Here is a 21,217-nt window from a genome sequence, read left to right as displayed (position 1 = left end):
AAAGGGTTTCTATGAGCGTGTGCCTGAACCATGACACTGCTAAGAGTTTCTCCCCTTTGGGCGCGTGGCTCGCTCGCTCACTCCCCCCTCCGGATCTGCAGGGGTGAGTCAGATTCGCAGCAGACGGGAGAAAAACAACTCTGAGGCTCTCTGTCGGTGCTGGTAGCCAGCAGTAAGGGTGGGATGATGTGGAGAGCAGGAAAGTAGCTAAATCCCGGAGGGGAGTCCTCTGCGACAAGCAGCCCACCAGCTACAGGAGGAAGCTGGTGTGCATGGGGGCGGGGACATCGGACACTGGCATCACCTGGACTGTGGACACTCTGGGACGCCGCTGTCTCAGCTGGCCGTGGGGAAGAGCCAGGCATGCTGAAGCGTAAGCTGGGGGCAGGCAGATGGACAGAACGCAGTCCCGATTTCTACAGGATAAAGCCAAGCCCACGGCCAGAGTCCAGAGTGTAAAGCAGGGGCCACACGAAAGCCAACAGCTAGAGCTGAAGTGGAGAAAAGGCGGCACCGCGCCCGACAAGGGCCCCGGGTACCTAGGCTTAAACTCTGCCTAACTGAGGGGCTTCTAGACATTCCCTGTTGGCTGAGGAGCCCAGAGAGTGCCCGTGGTAGAGGCGGGCAGGCAGGTGGAGAGGTAAGTGGCTGCTGATGGATGGGCCAACCCTGGGAAGGCACAAACCCCAGGGAGAGAAAGGCCATTCCTGAGAGGACAACTCCTAACAGCTCTGTACACGGGAAGCTGGTTCACTTCTGATCCTGTCTCCGCTTAAAAACCAAGGACACGAATAGAGCATTATAATCCCAGCGATGGCCTGGGCAGAATACAGCCGTGTCAAAAAGATTATTTCACCCCATCATTTGCCTTAGCTCTGGATGGCATTCCCCCCAAACCACAAAACCGGGAGCTTGGGGTTGTCACTACTGCCACTGGTCAGAGCCGACTGCTTTCAGTGCTGTCTGAGCAAGAGTGAAATAGCGCCCCGGAGAAATGAGCCACGTGCTTCCATACTGCGCCCAGACCTCCTGGGGGGTTCAGGCAATGCCAAATTCTCAGTGGGGGTGAGATTTTCTGGCTGATTGCCACAGTCAGGGGTGGGGAATACTTCAAACTCCCTGAATTCATTTCTACCCAAAAGAAAGTTTGAAAAGCTCTCCATCCTGAAAAAACAGTCCTTTCCAATAACTGTCCAAAAAATTACATTCAAGAATGATTATACCCATTCACCTGGCAGAGGAGAACCAATCTTTTATCTCGCCTCTCCCCTTGGAAACTCTGCTGGTGTCTGTGGGACCCATGACAACTGTCAAGCCTTTTGAGAACTCAGCGTGATTCATCTCGGTCTCTCCCCGAGCACCCAGCACAGGCCATGTACACGATGGGCTCACCGGAATAGATGAGATGGGAAGCAATCCTGAACTTTTAAAAAGCAAGAAAATCTCAAAAGTTTGACCTGGGGAGCGGGGGGACCACCTTTTTGAAACCCAGCAGATGGGCTTCCCCTCTGCTTGTGCGCAGTCACCCGCTGCCCTTGGCAGCTCGGGGGCCTCGCGCGCGGCTTATCATTCGGCACTGCCGGCAGTCTGTATCATTCGGCACTGTTGGCAGTCTGCTTTTTCGAATCTGGGGGCACCTTACTCTGACACACACGTTGGAGGGCGAGCTGTGGTACGTTCTCAGTGACTCAGTGACCACCCTGCAGCCCCCCAGGGTCCAGGATAGCGTCTCGCTCACAGAAAGTCACTTGACTCCCTATTGCCAAACAGCCAAGTTCATTCCTAATTTCTGGGAGGGGAGGCAGAGGACAAACAGAATGAACAGACAGATTTGACGATTTTCTTTGCTCCAACAAGAAAGCCGTGGAGGTGGGGCGCCTGGGTGGCTCAGTGGGTTAAAGCCTCTGCCTTCGGCTCAGGTCATGATCCCAGGGTCCTGGGATCGAGTCCCGCATCGGGCTCTCTGCTCAGCAGGGAGCCTGCTACCCCCCCCCCCCGCCTGCCTCTCTGCCTACTTGTAATCTCTGTCAAATAAAATAAATAAAATCTTTAAAAAAAAAAAAAAAAGAAAAGAAAAAGAAAGCCGTGGAGGAAAGCGCCTCGGAGCCCGATTAGGAAAGCCACGCACCCCAGCCCCGCCAGTTCCCTAGGCATACACCTGTTTGCTCATGTCCTGAAACTGCCACCCGAACATTCCTTCCTGTCACTGAGCCGCCTGCACTTTCAAATGCTTCTAAAATAGAAGCAGAGTCGGAAGGGCACGTCCATCAGTAGAGCCCCCAGCCCCTCTTCCAAGGTCTCCAAATGCCTCTCACGGCATCGGGATCCGAGTTGAAAAGAATTTTGGCGCGCATCGAGTTCCAGCTCTGCCCAGCTCATGAGTCCCACGGAAAACATCTCCAGTATGTGCTCATCTGTCCTTTGATTTAACACCGCTTCTGACAAAGAGCCAACTGCCTCCTGACAGCCATTCCATTTCAGAGCCCTAATTGCTAGAATGTTCTTCCTTGGGTTGAGCTGAAATCTGCCTGTTGTAACTACTACCCATAGGTTAGAATCTTGCCCTCTGGAGCCACGTAAAATACATCTCACTGCCTGTTCCACAGGACAATCCTTGAAGGGCCTGAAGACAAAATTCTCCACAATTCATCCCAATCAGAACCTTATTGTATGATGCTCTGATGAACGGGAACCCCACTTTCCCGTCCAACAGGTTCCGGAGCCTCCCTCCGGCGGAGCCCGAAGGTGACACAAGGCCACACTTTACTGACCGGCAGACAGACAGAGCCCCTTGCTCCTCCGCCGCTAACAACCTGAGGTTGATCATCACCCGCTTGCTGCTTTTTGAAATTCACTGAGCAGCAAGCACTTTTTAAAGTCGTGCACGTAATGCATTTTAAACAGCATTTTCTGCACAGATCCATTTGCTCGACCTCGGCCCTAAGTGCGAGACAGAGCAGTATTTCCGCGTGGTCCTGCTGCTCCTCCCGGAGCCTGCGTGGAATGGGCACCAGAATGTATTTGTAACTCTACAGGACTAGGGCTCTAAGATGCAGTGTTTTGTTAAACGTTCATTTGCTGATTAAAATGCATCTTGCAAAGAAAGTGCATTACTAATGCAGAATCTAGTCCAAAAATACATATTATGTAATGCACATTTGTTAATAATGCAGGCAATCTCAGTGTATCTATATTAGCGGATCAGCTCAGGGCTGCCATCTCCATTATAAGCATAAAGCACTCCTTCTGCAAAACCAAGCGCTTTCTTACGAACACTCAAGAATCATAATCCACTTCGTTGCTGAGAGCCGGTGTTCGTCTCCATCGAAAGGGCATTCACCAGCACCCACATAGTCCTGATTTTTTTTCCCAGTGTGCCTTGAAAAATCACCTGAACCACCAATGTCTTTATGTTCCACGCAGCGTTGGTGGGGCTGTGCTAATTGAAAGAAATAAAGCAGGGGGGTCGATGCGGGCAAAACCTTTAGAGATGTTCCTCCTGGATGGGGGCTGAGAGAGATAAGGATTTGAGATGCACAGCTGCAAACAGCCCGTTCAGTGTCCCATACTAATATCCCCGTGATGACTGGAAGCAGGCACTTGTGATATAGTAAAACCCTCTCAGTGTCTCTGCAACAAGTCGGGCAATACTAGAAAACAGACACTTGTCCTTTTATGGGGTTTGCCAAATCAATTCTACTTTATTAGACCCATCAGTATTTTAATACTGCAAAGGAACTCAAAGAACACAAGACAAAAGATGGACACAGCCAAGAAGCCAAGAACATTCAAGAACGTCCACAGCCAAGATGCAGAAACAAAAAAAAACCCTCAACACGGCAAAGGCGGTTGGTTGCTAGAAGCTTGCTAAGGTCTACACTCGGGATGTGACCGCTATACGTGGGCATGGTGTTGAAGTCATGAGGACCAGCTCCACTATGCTGAGTGGCAGCTGCAGGCACGTGACTCATTAGCCACCAAGAAGGGAGTACCAGGAGGGAAAGCCTGGTGGACGACCTCAAAAGGGAAAGTAGAATTATAAGAGGTCATGCCTCTCCAATATTCCCCCATATTGACTCAAAGACCCAAACCAAAACCAAATACAGAAAAACCCATGCGTCCCAAGTGGAGCAACTTTGTTGACACGTCCGAGGACTCTAGGAAGATGGTGTGGCTCTGAATCACATTACCCTTGAACTTGCCGCCGCTTTGAGGAAAGAGGCACCCAGTACTTTAACCAGGAAGGCATCACGCACAACCAGAAACAGCACTCTGGTTACAGATGGAACACAAGAGCTCCCCAAGGGGCACACTTTTCCGAGCAAAGACCACCCAGGGATCCCCCTTCAGGGGGACATGGAGCTCACTTGATTTTCCAGGGCTGAGAAAGAGATGTATGAATTTCCTCCAACCTTCTGGCCTCCAAGTCGAGGGGTGTCTAGCTACAACACCTAACTTCAATGCTCTGATTGACCCAATAGTTTTCTCATGGCGAGTTCAAGGTGGATTAAATACTGGTGGGCAAGGGGGGATTCTGAGTGATTTAATGCTCTAATTAACAGCAGATTAGCTTTCAACAGGCTTTTCTTAATGTTGCGGGTTGTTGTTTTTTTTCCTTTTTAACTTTACCTTCAGCACCTGGAACAGAGCTTGGCACGCACTAGGCACTCAATAAACATCCCCTCAATGAATTAGCTTTGTTGAAAACCTATCCGTGTATGAAATGAAAGAGCTCCAAGGGGTACCCCGTAAGAATGCCTGGATAGCGAGCCGGCCTGCAGCGCCCCACAGAGGCAGAGAACGGGGCTGTACGCACTGAACGTCCGCGCAGCAAAGACTCCCCTGAACCGGTGGTTCCAGCTAATCCGAGGCGTCTTTCCAGCACATGTCCTGGGCGCGAGTTTATGGCTTGGCAGTGCACTGACGGGTTGTGGACTTGCAAAAACCATCACCCTGTCTGTGGGGATCCTCCTGGAAAAGACGCTTATTTGTCCATGAGGTAATTAGCCAATTGAGATGACGGAGCAGGGGGCGGGTAGAGGGGTACTTTTTGGAAACGCTCTAATTACAGTCACTATTAACAGATCAGCCAAAGGTGGTTTCATGATTAATGACTGCCTGAGGTTACCATCGTCAAACTATTAAGCCCTTGGAAATCGCCCGGGGCTGATCACTAATACCCATGCACAGACCCCTCGTTTTGTTCCGCCGAGTATCTGCAATTTTGCGGTCTGGTTTTTAGCTGCATTTTACCGATTACCCAGGAGTTGGGGAGGGGTATGGACCCCATGGAGAACCATGCCCAGCTGCCCAAGTACCCTAACCTGTGGCTAGCTCGCGCACTTGTTTTGGTCCTTGGCACCCGCCAGACCCCCCGCCCCTCGCTTCGCCCAAATCCTTTCAAACAAGGTTCCCTCCTGCCACCTGCCGGCCCACTAGGGTCTGCGCCACGGGCTCGGCGCCACCGCGCAGCTCGCGGGGAGGCGCCCCCGCCTCCGTACTGCACATGCCCGGCAGAAGTCCGGGCGCGCAACTTTGCAGAACCTCTCCGCCGCGTCCCTCCCCACCTCAGTCTCCTCTTTCCTCTCCCAGGCGAGAGGACCAGCGGAGGCACCTCTCCCGGGTCTTAGACTGCAGAGTCTGAGACTTAGAGAGAGGAGCCGAGGCGGAGGGAGACTTTTCCTCCTTTTTTCCCCACCCCTTCTTCTTACTCGGACAGGCAAGCAGGGGCGCGGAGCTTTAGAAAGTTGAGTGGTCAGGGAGGTAGGTGCTTCCCCTTTTCCCCTCACACCGAGGTGGGGCTGGGACCTCCGGACCCAGCTTCTCACCTCGTGGGGTGCACCTTTTTCGGCTCTAGCAGCCAATGCGCATCGGAGCCGCTCTCTGCAGAGCCAGAGGGCGGGTGGTCTTCTCGGTGTGCGCCTAAGAGAATGGATCGTAGGTCCCGGGCTCAGCAGTGGCGCCGAGCTCGCCACAACTACAACGATCTGTGCCCACCCATCGGCCGCCGGGCAGCCACCGCGCTCCTCTGGCTCTCCTGCTCCATCGCGCTCCTCCGCGCCCTTGCCACCTCCAACGCCCGCGCCCAGCAGCGCGCGGCCGCCCAGCAGCGCCGGAGCTTCCTTAACGCCCACCACCGCTCCGCCGCTCAGGTATTCCCCGAGCCCCCCGAATCTGACCACGAGCACGAAGAGGGAGACCTCGAGCTGTCCCTCCCCGAGTGCCTAGAGTACGAGGAAGAGTTTGACTACGAATCTGAGACCGAGACCGAGACCGAGTCTGAAATCGAATCCGAGACCGACTTCGAGACCGAGCCTGAGACCGCCCCCGCCACTGAGCCCGAGACCGAGCCAGAAGACGAGCGCGGCCCCGTGGTGCCAAAGCACACCACCTTTGGCCAATCTCTCACCGAGCGTCTGAACGCTCTGAGATTGCGGAGCCCCGACGCCTCCCCGAGTCGCGCGCAGCCCAGCACTCAGGAGCCCCAGAACCCCAGACAGGGGGAGGAGCCCGAGCCCGAGCCCGAGGACAAGGATCCGAGGGACCCCGAAGAATCCGAGGAGCCAAAGGAGAAGAAGCAGCAGCGCCGCTGCAAGCCGAAGAAGCCCACCCGCCGCGACCCATCCCCGGAGTCCCCTTCCAAAAGGGGACCCATCCCCATCCGGCGTCACTAATGGAGGACGCCGTCCAGATTCTCCTTGTTTTCTTTGATTCAGGTTAGTTGCCCGCCGCCAAACCGGGGTCGGTGTGGGAGCCGCGGGAGGGAGGGAGGGAGAAGGAAAGGCAGGTTAGGAGGAATGCGGGAGGCCAGTGGGCTCAGCTAGCCTGAGCGGGGAGGCTGGGGGCCAGGGCGAGCCGGGGGAGGCTCCCCAGGACGCTGGGAGGACGCCGGCAGCGCCCAGGTGGCCAAAGGCTTGTTGGACGGCGGGGCGCTCCGCGCGCCCCGCTGGAGACAGCCTGAGGTCTCCGCGCTGGTGTCCAGGACGCGCGACTGAACCCCCGGCGCGCCCCAGGTTTCGAGCTGCACACCCAAAGGCACGGGTAAGTCACTTGTTTTACATGCTTTTTTTCCTCTTAAACACTAGTCTCAAACCAGCTGGCCTTGGCGGGCGCCCGAAACGTAGTTCTTAAGTGCACGCGCCAACTTTCACCGTGCGAGAGCGGCCGCGCTGTAGCGACACTGTTGCAATGTGCGAAAAGTAATCACACTGGGATTGGGCGAGAAGTCCGGAGACTGCCGGCTCCGGGAAAAGTCGCGCGCGGCGCTTTAAGGCGCTGGGAGCCCGGAGCCCAGGTCCTAACGCTGCCAATTTGGAGCCGTGGGACCTCGGCGCCAGGGCTCCCCGCCCCTGTGCGCCAGTCCTGGCCGCCGCCACTCGCCTCCGGGCGCGCACGGGGCCAAGCGCGCCGCAAAGAGCGTGCGCACCTGCCCGCGCGCTCCAGAGCCGACCTCTCCAGGCTGGCCGGCGGTTCCCCACGAGTTACGCGTACTTGGAGGGCTGGCAGAGAAGGTACGGGGTCTTAGGGGGTACCCCTACCGGCTCCCAGAGTTGGTGGCACGAGCTTGGTCACGTCGGGGCATCGCTAAGGTTTTGGCGCAGTTGATCTGGCGACGGGGCTGGGTGCAGCTTGGCCGGAGAGGTCTGGGGCTGTCTGCGCAAGACCCTGGGGATGGAAGAGTGGGGTTAAGAGGGCCGCAAGGCAGTGCCGAGCGGAAAGATAAAGCGACACAAGAAACGGGGCTGGAGAGGGGATCGCGTCTCTCATCAGGATATTCTACAGTGAGTCCCCAAAGAGCGCGGCTCCGCCGAGCCGGGGAAAGGTGTCTGATGGGACTTGCGTCCTTGGGTCGGTCGAAAGGGGGCAGGGGCCGGCGGCTTGGGCAGCCTCGGGGAGGGGAGGCGGCGCACCCGCCATTTTCAGCTCGGGTGGAGCTAAGTTTGGAATCTGTAACCGGGAGGTGAAACCACCCTGTTGCCAGAGGACAAAAACGGCTGCAGTCCGGTAACGCATCTTCGGAGCATAAAGTGTGCCTTACTCGCCAACCCTGGAGAAAGACTGAGAAGTGAAATATATGTTACAAAACCTCATCCAATATGGAAACTGATTTGTTCTTGGTGCGCGCGCGTCTTGATTTGCGCCGGTTTGAGCTAGTCTGATGATCATGAAGTTGGGGGCGGAAGGGGGGGGCGAAGCGTTCTGAGGCTTCAAATGAAAAGATCGGTCGGGTTTATAGACTCTTAAGAAAAAGGGAAGACAGAAAGAACACTGTCCATCGTCTCCCTTCCCTGTCTCTCCCCTACGAAGGGCGCCTCGGCACCCTGGAACACAGTTCTGCCGGCTGCGGCGCTGACTAATGACTGTTGGTCAGGTTTATGGTCTTAACTAGGAAGTGCTGGGAAGGCTCTTGTGAGCAGGGGGCTTCCGTGGGCAGCGGGCAGGTGTCCGAAGGCTGGAGGCTGCCGAGGACCTGCAGAAGGGCCAGGCGTGCCCTGCCTTTGGCTTAATGTGTGAGATTGCCTAAGTGAGATGAGCTCCCCAAAGTTGCAATTTCTGCTCTATGTCAGCAGAGATGCTGTTCCTTTCTGTGGCATTAAGTGTTGTTTTTCCTCTGGTAATGTCTTAGCAGCCTGAGTTCACCGAGTAAAATGTGTCTAGTGAGTGTGCAACAGAAGCCAGGGTTTGGGTTGGCTTGATTTGGTGGTGTTGGGAGTCCTCTTCCCACACTGGGTAGTCTGGGGACCCCCTTTTCCTGCAGAGCGAGGTTTTTCATTAGAGAAATTAGCATGTTGCTTTGTTGCAGGAAGAATAAATAAGTGTTTAAAGAAGTCCTCAGTGCCTAAGCACACACTTTTCAGGCCAGTCTTGGTCTGTTTTTAACCAGAAGCCTGCATATCGGGAGGCTTGCTTTCTTAATTGTGAGCACTACACCCACCTCATTACTGGAGAGGGGGTGGCCCCCATGTAGGAACACACAAGTAGTTTGCCCTCTTTCAGACACACTCTTCTGTATAAACTGCCTTTGACTGTGAAAGTCTGTTGCCCACCCACACAGCCCCTCCCCCACTAGGTTCCCTCCCCACCTCCCCCCCCCCCAAACCCTCCCCTCCGCCCCATTCCAGGGTGGAAAAGCCATTAGGGACTACACAGAACTACTGAGGAATATGTGGAACTCCTAGGAGGCGCTCCGCACCCACCCGAGGAAGGGGTTTTGCTGTGGAGACACTTCAGACCCTCTTTCTACCTGAGACACTGGTGCTCCGTGCCTCCCTCCAACCCCCACCCCAGGCATTTCTGGCAAATTCTGCTGAGCATTCCCAACTCCCTAGTCTCCAAACTGGCCCTTTGTTTCACCCTGCTAAATTGGGGTTAGCATTTGAATGGGATCACTTGCCCTTTCAATTTGGGTGGGGTGTGTCTGGTGAGGAAATTCGCCCAGAAAACCCAGACCTTCTAGTTGCCCCCAGAAGTAATTACTAGCTGGTTGTGTATCTCACACGGATAGGGAGGAGGGAATAGCGCTGGTTAAAGGGGATGGTGCGCTCTGGCATTTAGGGTTTTCCTTTACTACATCAATCATTTACTTACTGGAAATGTGCTTTTTCTTGGACAAAGACCCTCTTGTAACTCAATTTTTTTGACTTGGAAAGTCATAGCAGTGTTCAGATAGTGTGTGCTGTCAACCAGCTGGCGTAGGTTTACTTCTGAAGTTTGGCAAACAAAACTTATGTTTATCAGAATTCAAGAACTGGGAATTTTACAGTTTGGAACTGTTTTAAGAGGATGTTTCTTTAATGGGCTAGAGCTCCCCCCCCCCCACCAGCACCCCCAGAACTCCTCACAACCCTTTACTCTATTAGCCCTCACTTTTAGCAGCTGGGACAGAAGATCTCACGAGGAAGCTGAAAATTCGGTGTGGGTAAGAATGAGCTCTTTTCCTTTGTTTTAACTACCTGAGTGGATCTTACTTAATTTACCCGTGTCATCACTGCTCCTTACCCAGAAGGAGACTGTTGAGGGGAAACTGAGCAGAAACCATGGTATTGGGGAAAGTATGTATCTTAACAGAAAGGTGACCTATAACAAAAAACAAATCACTAAAATCAAATTGAGTTTCCAGAGCTGAGTGACGTCATAGGGCAGCACAAGGCCGCCCTTCTCTTAGAAGCCTCCCAGCAAAGGGGATGAAATCCTCAAATTACATCTTTAATCCCCATGTTCCAGGATGAGGGATGGAATTCCTTGTCTGCACTGCAGGGTTTTTATGCTAACGGCTGTTTCCTAAATCGGGACACCCCAGGGATGGACCTAAGAATCTTCTAGGCCTAGTCCCACCCAGCGGCCTTGGGTCAGACCCAGCACCTCATTGCCTCCCTTGGTTTCTTCACGTGGAAAATGTAGTGTGTTCCTAGCGTCCCCTTCAGCTCCAAATGCACTGCAGGTTCATGGAAGCCCAGGGTTGCCCAATTTGACTCTATCCACGATTTTAACTCTATTGGGGCCAAGAAATGTGCAAGACCGATCAAATAAAAAGCATCAGTTGTGAAGAAATCTGTTTTGTGTTGCTCTGATTCTGATTTTATCCAGTCTGTTTTTGAATGGGTGGCAAAAAAAAAAAAAAAAAAAAAAAAGGTTTAAAAAGGCAAGTTAGAGAATACAGAAGAACCCCAGTGTCTTGTTACTGGCCTGAGGGGAAAAGGGGGCCGTCCTTCAGAGCACTCGAGGCGGTTGTCTGCTGTGTGCTGCTCTCCTCACCTGCTCCCTGATCTTTGTGTGTGGAAACAAGCTTTTGCGAGTGGGAGTGGGCGGCCCACGGCCAGCCCCACACTGAGCACACGGCAGCCTGCTGATGCCAAGGCTCTGGGAGAGAGCAGCGGGCAGCAGCGCCGGCCAGCTGACCACGGGTGTTGGATACAGTCTTCGGTAGCACTTAGGAGTGTCCTGGTTAGGCCCAGCCCACAAACATGGCTCAGAGGCTGCAGCTAGTTAGGATAACCTGGTCTCCTCTGCCTTGGTGTTTGTTATTATCCTTCCCTCCTGGGAGCTTTTTCAGACTTTTTTTTCCCCTTAATTGCTCCTCTCCCATGCAATTTTAATACCACAGTTAGAGAGATCTATTGGGTGTCTGTTTCTATATTGCAAGGCCTTCTAATAACTAAGGTGTTTTGGGGTTTTTTGTTTGTTTGTTTTTTGCATTTCCCCCTAAACCAATCTTCCCTTGTTGCAAATGCCTGGGATAACAACACAATGTTTAAAAAAAAAAAAAAAAAAAAGTCAAATTAATGATTTGACATCCCATTTTTGTTTTTTATTTTACTAATGTTTGGTTCCACTCCCCTTTTTTTCTCACACACCCCACTCCCCATCCCTGGCACTGATCCTGGTGCTGGTACCCAGCTAAGTCAGAGCAAGAGGAGCCAGAGGGAACAGCCTAGTGACTTAGTTCTCTCCAAGGCCAAGAGTCTGCAGTGCAGAGCCAGTCACCTGTTGACAGGGCTCAGCCAGTCACGGCAGGACATCCAAGAGGAGCTGGCGCCACAGCACCCCCCCCACCCCACCCCCACCCCCGTCAGCAAAGTCCCTGCTGCAAGGTAGAATTGGGGAGGCTGCCTTCCTGGCTTCGCCTGTGGACCTGGCCTATTTTTATTCTATGAGCTTATTTTAGGGTGAGCATGCTGCAAATTAACAGGGGCCGCAGCTATCAGAAACGCTGGGGTACCACTAAGCTGTGTGTACAGATGGAAAGGGGTGTCCATATGTGCAGGAAGGTTTGGGACCGGGGATCACAGAACAACCTGGAAGACAATGACAAGAACACTAGGGAAGGAACAGAAGGTAAGATTTGGAGATAGGGAGTCACAGAGCCCATCCATAGGGGTAGGAAGAGTTGGAGGAAGAAGTAAGGAGAGACTTTACCGCTGTCTTCAACAGTCTGGTGGCCGCGGAAGCAAGGTCAGGAAGAGCACTTCTAAGAGCCACACCTAATGGTGGAGGACCCGCCCCCGCCCCTGGGACTGCGCAGAGGCAAGAGGAGGGTCACTTTCCCTCAGAGGGGCTCTACAGACCTGGCCAGAAATTTCAATTTTCTAGGTGCGGTGGGGTTTTTGTACTCATGCCTCAATTGTTTTGACCAAATGAAAAAGATTTAAAACCCAGGAAATCTTGTTTTTGAGTTCAAATGCTGAATCTTGGATTTTGGCTCAGGGAGAGGCCCCACGTCTCTAACTGGCTGAGGACTGCCACCAGCTGAAGATGACCCGTTTCTCCTCCCCCCAGGCAAGAGTCGGTTCTGAGCACCCTGGCTTCCACTGCTATCTCCATTCTGATGGGCTCTGGGAAATGGAGGCCAGGCACAAACAGGAAATACGCCATTCCCCTTACAGTCGAATCACAGGGCCTGGAATCCCCACCGTGGTTACTGACGTTTTTTAGACAGAGCTTCCACTAAAGCCAAATTTACCTCAGGGCTTCCCTCATGACCTCCCAGCCCCCACTTTTACCCCTCTCTTAGCCTCCCTGCCCGGGGCACTGTTCATCTCTTCTGGAATGACCACTTCTCCCCTCCCCTCCCCTCTCTGCTGCATCATGACCGAGCCCGGAAAAGGAGCCCAGTTCAGGTGACTGCCAGAACGTGTGGACCCGCCGTACCAGCACGGGTGGTCCGAGGACAGTCGTGTGTCTGGCTGCAGCAGAGACGGGGAGCCCTTCCAAGTCGAGGGCTGCGGAGTTTAGCTCTTGAGCTGAACGAGGGGCTCTGAATTGCTGACAGGAGACCCTTGGCCCCTGCGGCTCCAGCTCAGGGCTTTTTAATCTGAGCCCATCGAGTCTTCTCCTAAGTCTGGTTCCGACTATCTTTAATATCAGCCCTGCACCTGCTCCTAACCTCCATTTGAGGCATTTTCTCTCGAGCTGGCATTTGTCGGAGCAGCCTGGTCACGCAGACCCTTCAGCAGACAGCAGGCTGCTGCTGCCTCCACCGGCCACAGCTGGCAGAGGAGATGCGGGAGGTAAAGGGTGGGCCCAGCAAGTCTTAATTGAACAGTAATTAACTGAGCAGCTTCAAAGTCTTATGGCTACTCAGTCAGCACTCAAAAAGCATTTGTCACTGGGAGGCTGAGAAATGGAATAGGTGCCTCAATTCTCTTCCCCAGGTTTTCTCCTTTCTGCTTTTTTTTTTTTTTTCCCTCACCACCGGCGAAAAGATTCTCCTTTTCCTCACTGGAAAGAAAGCCACTGACAACAGGGACGGAGGTGGGCCTCAGAGACCACTCTTCTGCAAGCGCCACCCCACCCCCAGCCCCAAGCCGTAAGCTAGGAGGAAATCCCACCGCTGACAAAGGATCTTATTCTTAGTTTCTGCTCCTTTCCCTCTCAAGCACCTCCTTCCCTGTCTGCTCTGCTTTCCCTTTCACGGATACAGGGACGAACTAAGAAGGAAAGTTGACAGGCAGCTCCTCAAAACCTGGACGTGCTTGTGCTTTTGGCAACGAGTCAGAATCCCCCAATATAAGCATCCGAACTTATAAGATAAGAATCCCCCTTGTGCCAGCGGGGAGGTGTCAACCAGAGCAGGAAGACTGAGTGTGGGAAGCCTAGGGCGCCACATGGGGTCGCCCAGGAAGGGGACCCGGTCCTTGCAGATGCCAGCGGTGCTGCCCAGAGAGGCGGCAGTGAAGGATGCGTTCTTCCCGCTGGGGGCTGCTCGCTTGCCCACCCATTACTCCATCCGAGGGACCTGGGCCCTGTGAACAGGCTGACTTGCCTCCGAAATGCAGTTTAACTGAAACGTGAGCGGTGTTTGCTGTTCCTTCCTTAATTCATCGAGTGTAGAAAATCTGTCTTTTTAAGTAGCTGAGGATACACCACTTCCCAGAACCCTTCGCTGGGATGTTGATAGCCAAGCCTTTCCTTCTCTGATGGATACACACTCGCGTACCGCACGCCCTGCGGGAACAGGGCCCAGACCCTGGCACACAGCTTCTGTCCTTCGCCCCAGCTCCCTGTTCTCTCAGGCACCAGGATGAGCCTCTCTTGCCTTCCTCTTTGTGATCTGTGTGAATTCATTTACCAGCTTTCCTTCCTTGTTCCTGCTCATTCCTATCAGATAGTGACCTCTTTCCCTGAGTCAAGAAATCCATCCAGAACTAGCAGTCTGGACTCGGCTGCCCACCACCACGTGTAGCTGGCCAGCTCCATCCAGGGCAAGGCCACATTTCTGTCTTGAGCCAGAAGGCTCACCAGACAGCCCCACCAACCACAGTGGCCCCAGTCAGCCCACCCGCGGCCGCGGCCGCCCCCACCGCTTACCGCACCAGGCTCCTCGGGTCCCTGGGGCTGGGCACATCAGCTGCCTCCCGTGTCAGCCAGTTCCTCAAACATCTGGCCTCACTTCTGAGGTGTCTCATCCCACTCTGTTCCATGACGGTTTCAGCTTTGAACCCCTTCACATAAGTGATCTGGGGTTTTCAGACTCTGGTGGCCAATCCCTACAGAAAAAGAAAAAAAAACAGAACAGATAAAAATGGGGAACACTGGAGTTAAACTGTGGGCTTTTCTTCTTCCCAGTTTTCATTTACCTTTAAATTAAGGTAATTCCTACTCAGGTCTAAGGGTCCTTTCTCAGCCAACAGCAGTGGTTTCATCCGGGGGCGATTTTGCCCCCCAGAGGACATTTGGCAAAGTCTACATTTTCGGTTGCTACAACTAAGGGGCTGCTACTGGCATCTAGTGGGTAGAGGCCAGGGATGCTGCTAACGCCCTACGGTGCCCAGGACAATCCACAGCAGAGAGTCAGCGGGCCCTGATGTGAACAGTGCAGAGGCTAAAAAGCCATAATCTCCATTGGGTGCTCTGAGCGTCTCTGATTCTCCCCTCCTGCATATCCCCACCAGTCCCTTCCGAGCCCACTGTCCTGAGACATCTTTCCTTTTCCTCTCCGGCGCTCCAAGTGTTCAAGATTCTATCACCAAACATATTCTTCCCCTCGAGGGTGGTCTCTGATCAGTCATTTCATACCCTATAAGGACGGCTGTCTCTTTGAACTTAGGTCTTTACCTTCCTTCTGAACTTCAGACTTTGGCTTCTCCACCTTCTGTGCTAGAAAGGGCCCTTGGGGATCCCTCTGGAGTCCCTTCCGTCAGCCTTCCTGCTGCCTTAGAGGTCATGACCAGCCACAGCTTCCGGTATTCTCTCCATCGGGACCATCCCCCCACATGGCCTCCATGTTTCCCTAAAACCAGGCTCAGACCCTACTTGCAGGACCAAAAACATTCAACATCTGCTCTATTTCCTACCAAAACAACCTCAAAAGTGCTTGCCCTTTAGTTTCCAGCTACCCCCGAGAGGTCCTACCCCAGTCTGTACCACTTTCACTCTCCCTGCCCCTCTGAGACTCCACATGGTGTCCCTTGCTTCCCCCTACGGGGTCTTGTTCAGGGTAGGCCCACATCTCCCATTCCTCCCATCCCCCCCCACTGGTAGGCAGGCACCCTACCCTCCCATGCAGGCCCCTCTGAAACGCCATTGTCCCCATCAAGACTCGCAGGGGCCCCCAGCCCCAGAAGAGGTCTTTGCTTTCCTTTTTATGACCCTCATCCTTGAGGCTGGAGGACTGGTGTCTGCTCAGCCTTTATCCCCTCAGTAGTTGTGCTCTCCAGGCAAAGGACCGAGATACCCAAGAGTGTTGAACAAAGGGGTCCCACAGGCCCATGAGGATGTCAGAAAAAGAGGCCGTGCACCCATTCCTGGATCGACAGTGCTTGGGGACAGAGTCCAAGCGGAGGGGAGAAACCATCCTTCTGGGGCTCCAGACCCCAATGTCTACTGACCTTCTAGCTCGGCAGGGCGCAGCATCCCTGGGGCCTCAACTCCTCAGCCGTCTGGGACTGCTCCTCTGCATCGGGGCAGCGAGCCCTGTCTCTCCTCGGGGCCTGGCTCTCTACCGCCAGGCCCCAGACATTTTCTTCCTCCTCGCCTGTCCTCAGCGGCGGTCCCCTCGGTCGGGTGGGTTTGCCCACCGCCCCCAGCGATACCTAAGGTTGGCCCCTGGCAGCCCCCGACCTTCCCTTCCAGCCTTGGTGACTTGTGGCTTCAGGAAGAGTGACCCCACGGCGCCAGGCAGCCTCGTGGCTTCCCAGGCCTGGCCGCCATACGCCGGCCCACCGGCCGCTTCCAACCACCCCAGGAGCACAACCTCTTAGGGCGTTCCAACGCGGCGCCCCCTGTTGGACCTCCCATTCATATCCGGTTTCCGGTCCGAAGCCCCCCGCTCATTCGCCAGGCAACCTTGATTGGCGTGACCCCAGCCCAATGGCTGACCCAGCGCTGGGGTCGGAGGGGAGTGGGTTGACGGTCGCGACCCAGTTGGCCCATTCAGTGGATGCTTAAAGGGTTGGGCCGTCACGTGTGGGCATAGTTGGACAAAGTTTGAGCCAAAGTTCAGTGGTGGCATTTCCAAGGGTGTAGACCCCTACACCTGACATGATATGCCTTTGGGGGGCCCCCCGCGTTGCCCAGAGTCCGACTTTGTCAGCTCTCCTCTGCAGCAAGGCCACGTGGATGGTGGATGCGGGGCCGGGATGCGCCGTGGCTGTGGTCCCGTCGTTCTAAGAGGGAAGCGTTCGACCTAACGAGATTGAGCGGTGCGTCGTTCGCCCGCCTGCGGCTCGCAGACACAGCGATCCAAGCGGCGCTCCCGCTCCCGCCCCCCGCAGCCCACCCCTCCTAACACTCATCGTGCCCTCTCTCGCGCCCGCGCGCCAAGCGACCACCTGGCTCATGCCCGGATGCCTTGCACCTAAAGGTGGCTTGCAGGTCCGCGTCGCCCGCTGGCGAGACAGACCTCATGGCCACGTCCCGGGTCGTACGTGACCCGCAAGCAGCAATTTTTTTTCCCGCGGCTCAAATCCCTCCGCAGACTCCAGACTCCAGACCCCAGACCCAGAGCGGTGCGCGTGCACGCACCCAGCCCACCCGGGCGGTGCGGGTATTTTCCCCAGCCGGTTCTAAGCCCCCACGAGCTTCGGCGACAGGAGCGCAGCCAGGCGACCGCGGGACTTGTGGCCGGGCTCAGTGCCGCCTCTGAGGGAGTTAGCAGTGGAAAAGTGAAGCCGCTGCTCTGGGATACCCACGGCGAGAGGAGAGGGGCTGGGAGGGGGCTGCTGAGGGGCTGGAGAGGACCTGGAGCGGCTGACCGACCCCCGGCAGCCGGCACCAGAGGCGGAAAAGCGGCACATTTTAGCGGCTGCCGCCAGCGCGGCACGGTGTCTGTCTTTGGTTTCAGCGCGCACAGGGTTGTCCAGTCTCTTGAGACCGCGCCAAGCCGACCATAAATCCCAACTGAAATCCCCTTAGCCCGTCCCCAGAACAGTAAGACCCCCGGAACTCTGAGGCCTGCGCTGGACGGGGTCTCTGTGTGTGTCCCCCCCCCAACCCGCGTTCAGTGCCGCGGCAACTACACTTAGAGGGTCTCCATGGAACGTGCCGAAGACCCTCTTAATTCCCCTGCATCATTATCCACATAAAGGGGGGCAACCCTTGCCTGCGCCACTCTAGGCTACGGCGAGGACCCCCGGAGTGTGGTGGGGATGGGGACCACTGAAGTGCTTTACGGGAGCCGGTCTCCGCGAGCCGGCAAACAAAAGCTGCAGAAGCGGCGGAAAGTACCTCAAGGCATTTTAAAAACAAATTATGTGCGCACACGCGGCAGCCCCTCGCCCCTCGCCTCCTGTCCGCTCCGCCGGTGGGCTCACGACCACCTGTCGCATCCCCGCGCGCGCCCGCGCCCCCTTCCCACGCGCCCGAACCCTTGCACTCCGGACTTGGAGCTTAAGGTGGGAGGCTGACCGGGTCCGGGGGCCGCGGCTCAGGGGTATCCTGGGGTGATGAAACCCTCCTGCAGTTCCCCCCTCCCCCCCGAGGAGAGTCATTTGGGTCCAGGAGGGAGGGTTTCAGCTCCTGCGCTCAAGCTGCCCGGGGCCCACGTCTTGCGTCACGTGTCCCGCAACGCAGGAGAGCTCTCTCTCTCTGGCCAGGGGATAATAAGAGAGGAGAAAGACTCCAAATCAGTCAGGGAGAGGAGTGGAAGGAGCCAAAACATCCCTGCGAGGCCTGCGCTCATCAGCCCCCTTACCCAAAGTCCGGGGCTACCGGCGCCAGGATCCGGCTCCCGGAGCCGCCTGGGCACCGGGGCCGGCGTCCTCTGGCGGCAGACAGCGAGCACTACCAGCGATTTTCGGACCGAATCGGCACGCTCCTCAGATCCAAGCAGGCGGGGCTGGCCTGGAGCAGAGAGCGAGAGGAGGGGACAAGGGCAGGCCAAAGGGGGGGCCAGGGGGCAGCCTGAGGGGATAAAACGTGGCCAGGAAGGAGCCAAGACTCCACCAGCAACAATAGAGTTGCTTCCGCCACCGTCTTGGGTTTGAGGCCCTGAACCCCCTGACCTCGAGAGGGTTGGAAAGTGAGGTTGGAGAACTTTCTAGCTAGTACTTTGAATTTTTTGGAAATTTTTTTCTTCACCCTAGTTCGGTTGGGTGCTCCGTCTTACGGGGCCCCAAGTTTATTTTAAGAGTCCGCCACCGTGTTATGGGCGTGCGCAACTGCCTCGACGGCAATAATATGTCAGGACAACGCGATATCCCCCTTGAACTCGGGGAACAGCCCGAGCAACCATCTTTGGAGGCCCCAGGGGCAGCTGCCCCCAGTCCTGGGCCTGGCGCAGCCGAAGAGATGGAGACCGAACCGCCTCACAGCGAGCCCGTCCCCATCGAGATTGAAGGCGAGGCCTGTGGACCCCCAGAGGTCTCCAGGCCCAACTTTCAGAACGTGGGAGAGGCCATCGAAGAAGCAGGAGCCCATGGAGGCTACAGCCCACCTCCTGAGGAAGCCATGCCCTTCGAGGTCGAGCAGCCCTGCTCAGGAGGCTTCTGGCCTACCCCGGAGCAGCCTGGAGACACCGCTGGGGCCCGTTCAGGCCTGGAGGTCTTTGGCCCAGCGCTCAAGGAGCCCGGAGCCTTCGGTGATGCCAGACCGGGCCTGGGAGGCTACAGCCCTCCACCCGAGGAAGCCATGCCCTTTGAGTTTGAGCAGCCTGCCCAGGGAGGTGGCAGCCAGCCTCTCCTGCAGGTCTCAGACCTCGCTCCAGGAGGCCCAGGTGCGGGGGTCTTTAGCACGCCTCCCCAGGAGCCCCAAGCTCTCAGACCTGCAAACGCAGGCTTTGGAGGAGACCGCAGCCCTCCCCCTGAGGAGGCTATGCCATTTGAGTTTGATGGAGCAGCCTTTGGGGACGACAGCCCACCCCCTGGGCTCCCCCGAGCTATCCCACAAATCGACGGCGTTGGCGGCGGCGGCGGCGGCAGCGGCGGCCAGTCCGCGGCAGCTGCGGTCTCGAGTGCGGTCCGCCTCGCTCCCGCCGCGAACGAGCCCCCCCTCTGGGTCCCAGCCGCCATCGGCAGCCCATCCCGAGAGGCTGTCAGATCTCCTCCACACTTCGCGGGCGACAGCCCCCCGATGGAGATCTCCGGACCCCCGCTCGAGATTGGTAGCGCCCCCGTTGGGGTCGACGACGCTCCCGTCAACATGGACAGCCCCCCAATCGCGCTTGACGGCCCGCCCATCGAGGTCTCCCGAGCCCCAGTTAAGAGAGAGCGAGCAGAGGGAGAGAGACCCCCAGTTGAGGGAGAAGCAGCCGAGATGGAAGGAGGCTCAGCCGCAGCTGCTGCGGAAGGAGGAAAAGTCCCCTCTCCGGGGGACGGAGCCCCGGACGCCGGGGCCAAGCCTGCTGCTCCAGCCGCCGGGGCAGCCGCGGCTGCCCCTGACACTCCAGCCGCCGGGGCAGCCGCTCCTGCCGCCCCTGACGCTCCCGCCGCCGGGGCAGCCCCAGCCGCCCCTGACGCTCCCGCCGCCGGGGCAGCCCCAGCCGCCCCTGACGCTCCCGCCGCCGGGGCAGCCCCAGCCGCCCCTGACGCTCCCGCCGCCGGGGCAGCCCCAGCCGCCCCTGACGCTCCAGCCGCCGGGGCAGCCCCAGCCGCTCCAGCCGCCCCAGCCGCCCCTGACGCTCCAGCCGCTCCAACCGCTCCAGCCGCTCCAGCCGCCCCAGCCGCTCCAGCCGCCCCAGCCGCCCCAGCCGCTCCAGCCGCCGGGGCAGCTGCTCCTGCCGCCCGGGCAGCCCCTGCCGCCCCTGCGTCTGGAGCCCGACCCAAGCTCCGCTTCCTTAGACCCCCCAGCCCCGAGATCCAGGCTGCCGATCCGCCTACTCCGCAGCCTACTCGCGCATTTGCCTGGCGGGGCAGGTCTGGCCGCAGCCGCGACGACGACGAGGGGTCGGTCAGCAGCGACGACCACAGCAGCGATGAGTCCGACGATGGGACCTCCGGATGCCGCCGCTGGCTGCAGCCCCGGCGAAATCGCCGCCGCCGAAAGCCCCGGCGCAACTTGCTCCGCAACTTCCTCATGCAGGCCTTCGGGGGCTGCTTCGGCCGATCTGAGAGCCCCCAGCCCAAAGCCTCGCACAGCCCCAAGGTCAAGAAGATTCCTCTGGCGGAGAAGCGCAGACAGATGCGCAAGGAAGCCCTGGAGAAGCGCGCCCAGAAGCGCGCAGAGAAGAAACGCAGCAAGCTCATCGACAAACAACTCCAGGAGGAAAAGATGGGGTACATGTGTACGCACCGCCTGCTGCTTCTAGGTAATGCGGCGGACTCTGCCCGCGGGGAGCAGGGCCGCCGGGGGACCCCGGGAGGGGGTGGCAGGGCTGCCCGGTGGAGCTCAGGGCCTGGCGGCGGGAGGAGGGGGTCCAGGCCGAGGTGGGAAGAGACTGCTAGAAAGTTCCAGTGAGGGGCCCTAACTTTGCCCTGGGAGCGGGAGGGGGCCTCGGTTGGGCTTGGGTGGTCGAAGTATATGCCCTCCAGGGAGAAAAGTGGTGCCGAGCAACACTGAGGGTCGTTTCCGGCTGGACAAGCCAGCGTCAGCGACCGTAAGATGCCCCCAGTCCTGGGGTGGGGGCCGGCAAGAAAGAAGGGGGCTTCAGGTGAGCCAGGAACTGCCGGGGAGGGGCCCCGGGGTTCCCCAGGCTAGGCCGGTTGGGGCCGTGGTGGGCTGGGGTCGTTGGGGAAGGTGCGCCCCCGCCTCGCCTGGCACTGCTGCTTGGACTCAGACAGCTTGTCGTTGGTGTGTGTTGGTGTCCATATTGTGTCCGCCTGTGCATGATATGCTCAAGTGTCCC

The 21,217-nt window shown here is 56.9% G+C and overlaps 2 protein-coding genes and 1 long non-coding RNA gene across 3 annotated transcripts in view; 2 read left to right on the top strand and 1 right to left on the bottom strand.

Moving 5' to 3' along the window:
* The first annotated feature begins 5,507 nt into the window (after positions 1 to 5,507).
* Positions 5,508 to 6,693, top strand: LOC116594737 (neuroendocrine secretory protein 55). The gene has a single exon (XM_032350205.1). The coding sequence runs from the start codon at positions 5,931 to 5,933 to the stop codon at positions 6,672 to 6,674; it is 744 nt and encodes a 247-aa protein (XP_032206096.1). The 5' UTR covers positions 5,508 to 5,930; the 3' UTR covers positions 6,675 to 6,693.
* Positions 6,694 to 6,711: 18 nt separating this feature from the next.
* Positions 6,712 to 16,321, bottom strand: LOC116594738. The gene is made up of 3 exons (XR_004287390.1): positions 15,828 to 16,321; positions 14,308 to 14,486; positions 6,712 to 7,665 (listed from the first exon to the last, which is right to left on the bottom strand). It is a non-coding gene; the product is annotated as an uncharacterized LOC116594738 (long non-coding RNA).
* A 2,246-nt stretch (positions 16,322 to 18,567) lies between these two features.
* Positions 18,568 to 21,217, top strand: part of GNAS (GNAS complex locus) — a 54,205-nt gene continuing 51,555 nt past the window's right edge. Inside the window, exon 1 of the mRNA XM_032350198.1 lies at positions 18,568 to 20,680. Within this exon, the coding sequence (XP_032206089.1) occupies positions 18,583 to 20,680 (2,098 nt within the window). The 5' untranslated portion in view covers positions 18,568 to 18,582. The remainder of the gene's footprint in view (positions 20,681 to 21,217) is intronic.

This window comes from Mustela erminea, chromosome 7, assembly GCF_009829155.1.
Source record: "Mustela erminea isolate mMusErm1 chromosome 7, mMusErm1.Pri, whole genome shotgun sequence".
Classification (NCBI taxonomy): domain Eukaryota; kingdom Metazoa; phylum Chordata; class Mammalia; order Carnivora; family Mustelidae; genus Mustela; species Mustela erminea.
The sequence above is the reverse complement of the archived record's forward strand: the minus strand, read 5'-3'. Positions and strand labels throughout refer to the sequence as shown.

What these genes read in the sequence shown, in the direction of transcription:
- LOC116594737 (XM_032350205.1), top strand. Translation starts at nt 5,931, where the DNA reads ATGGATCGTAGGTCCCGGGCTCAGCAGTGGCGCCGAGCTCGCCACAAC.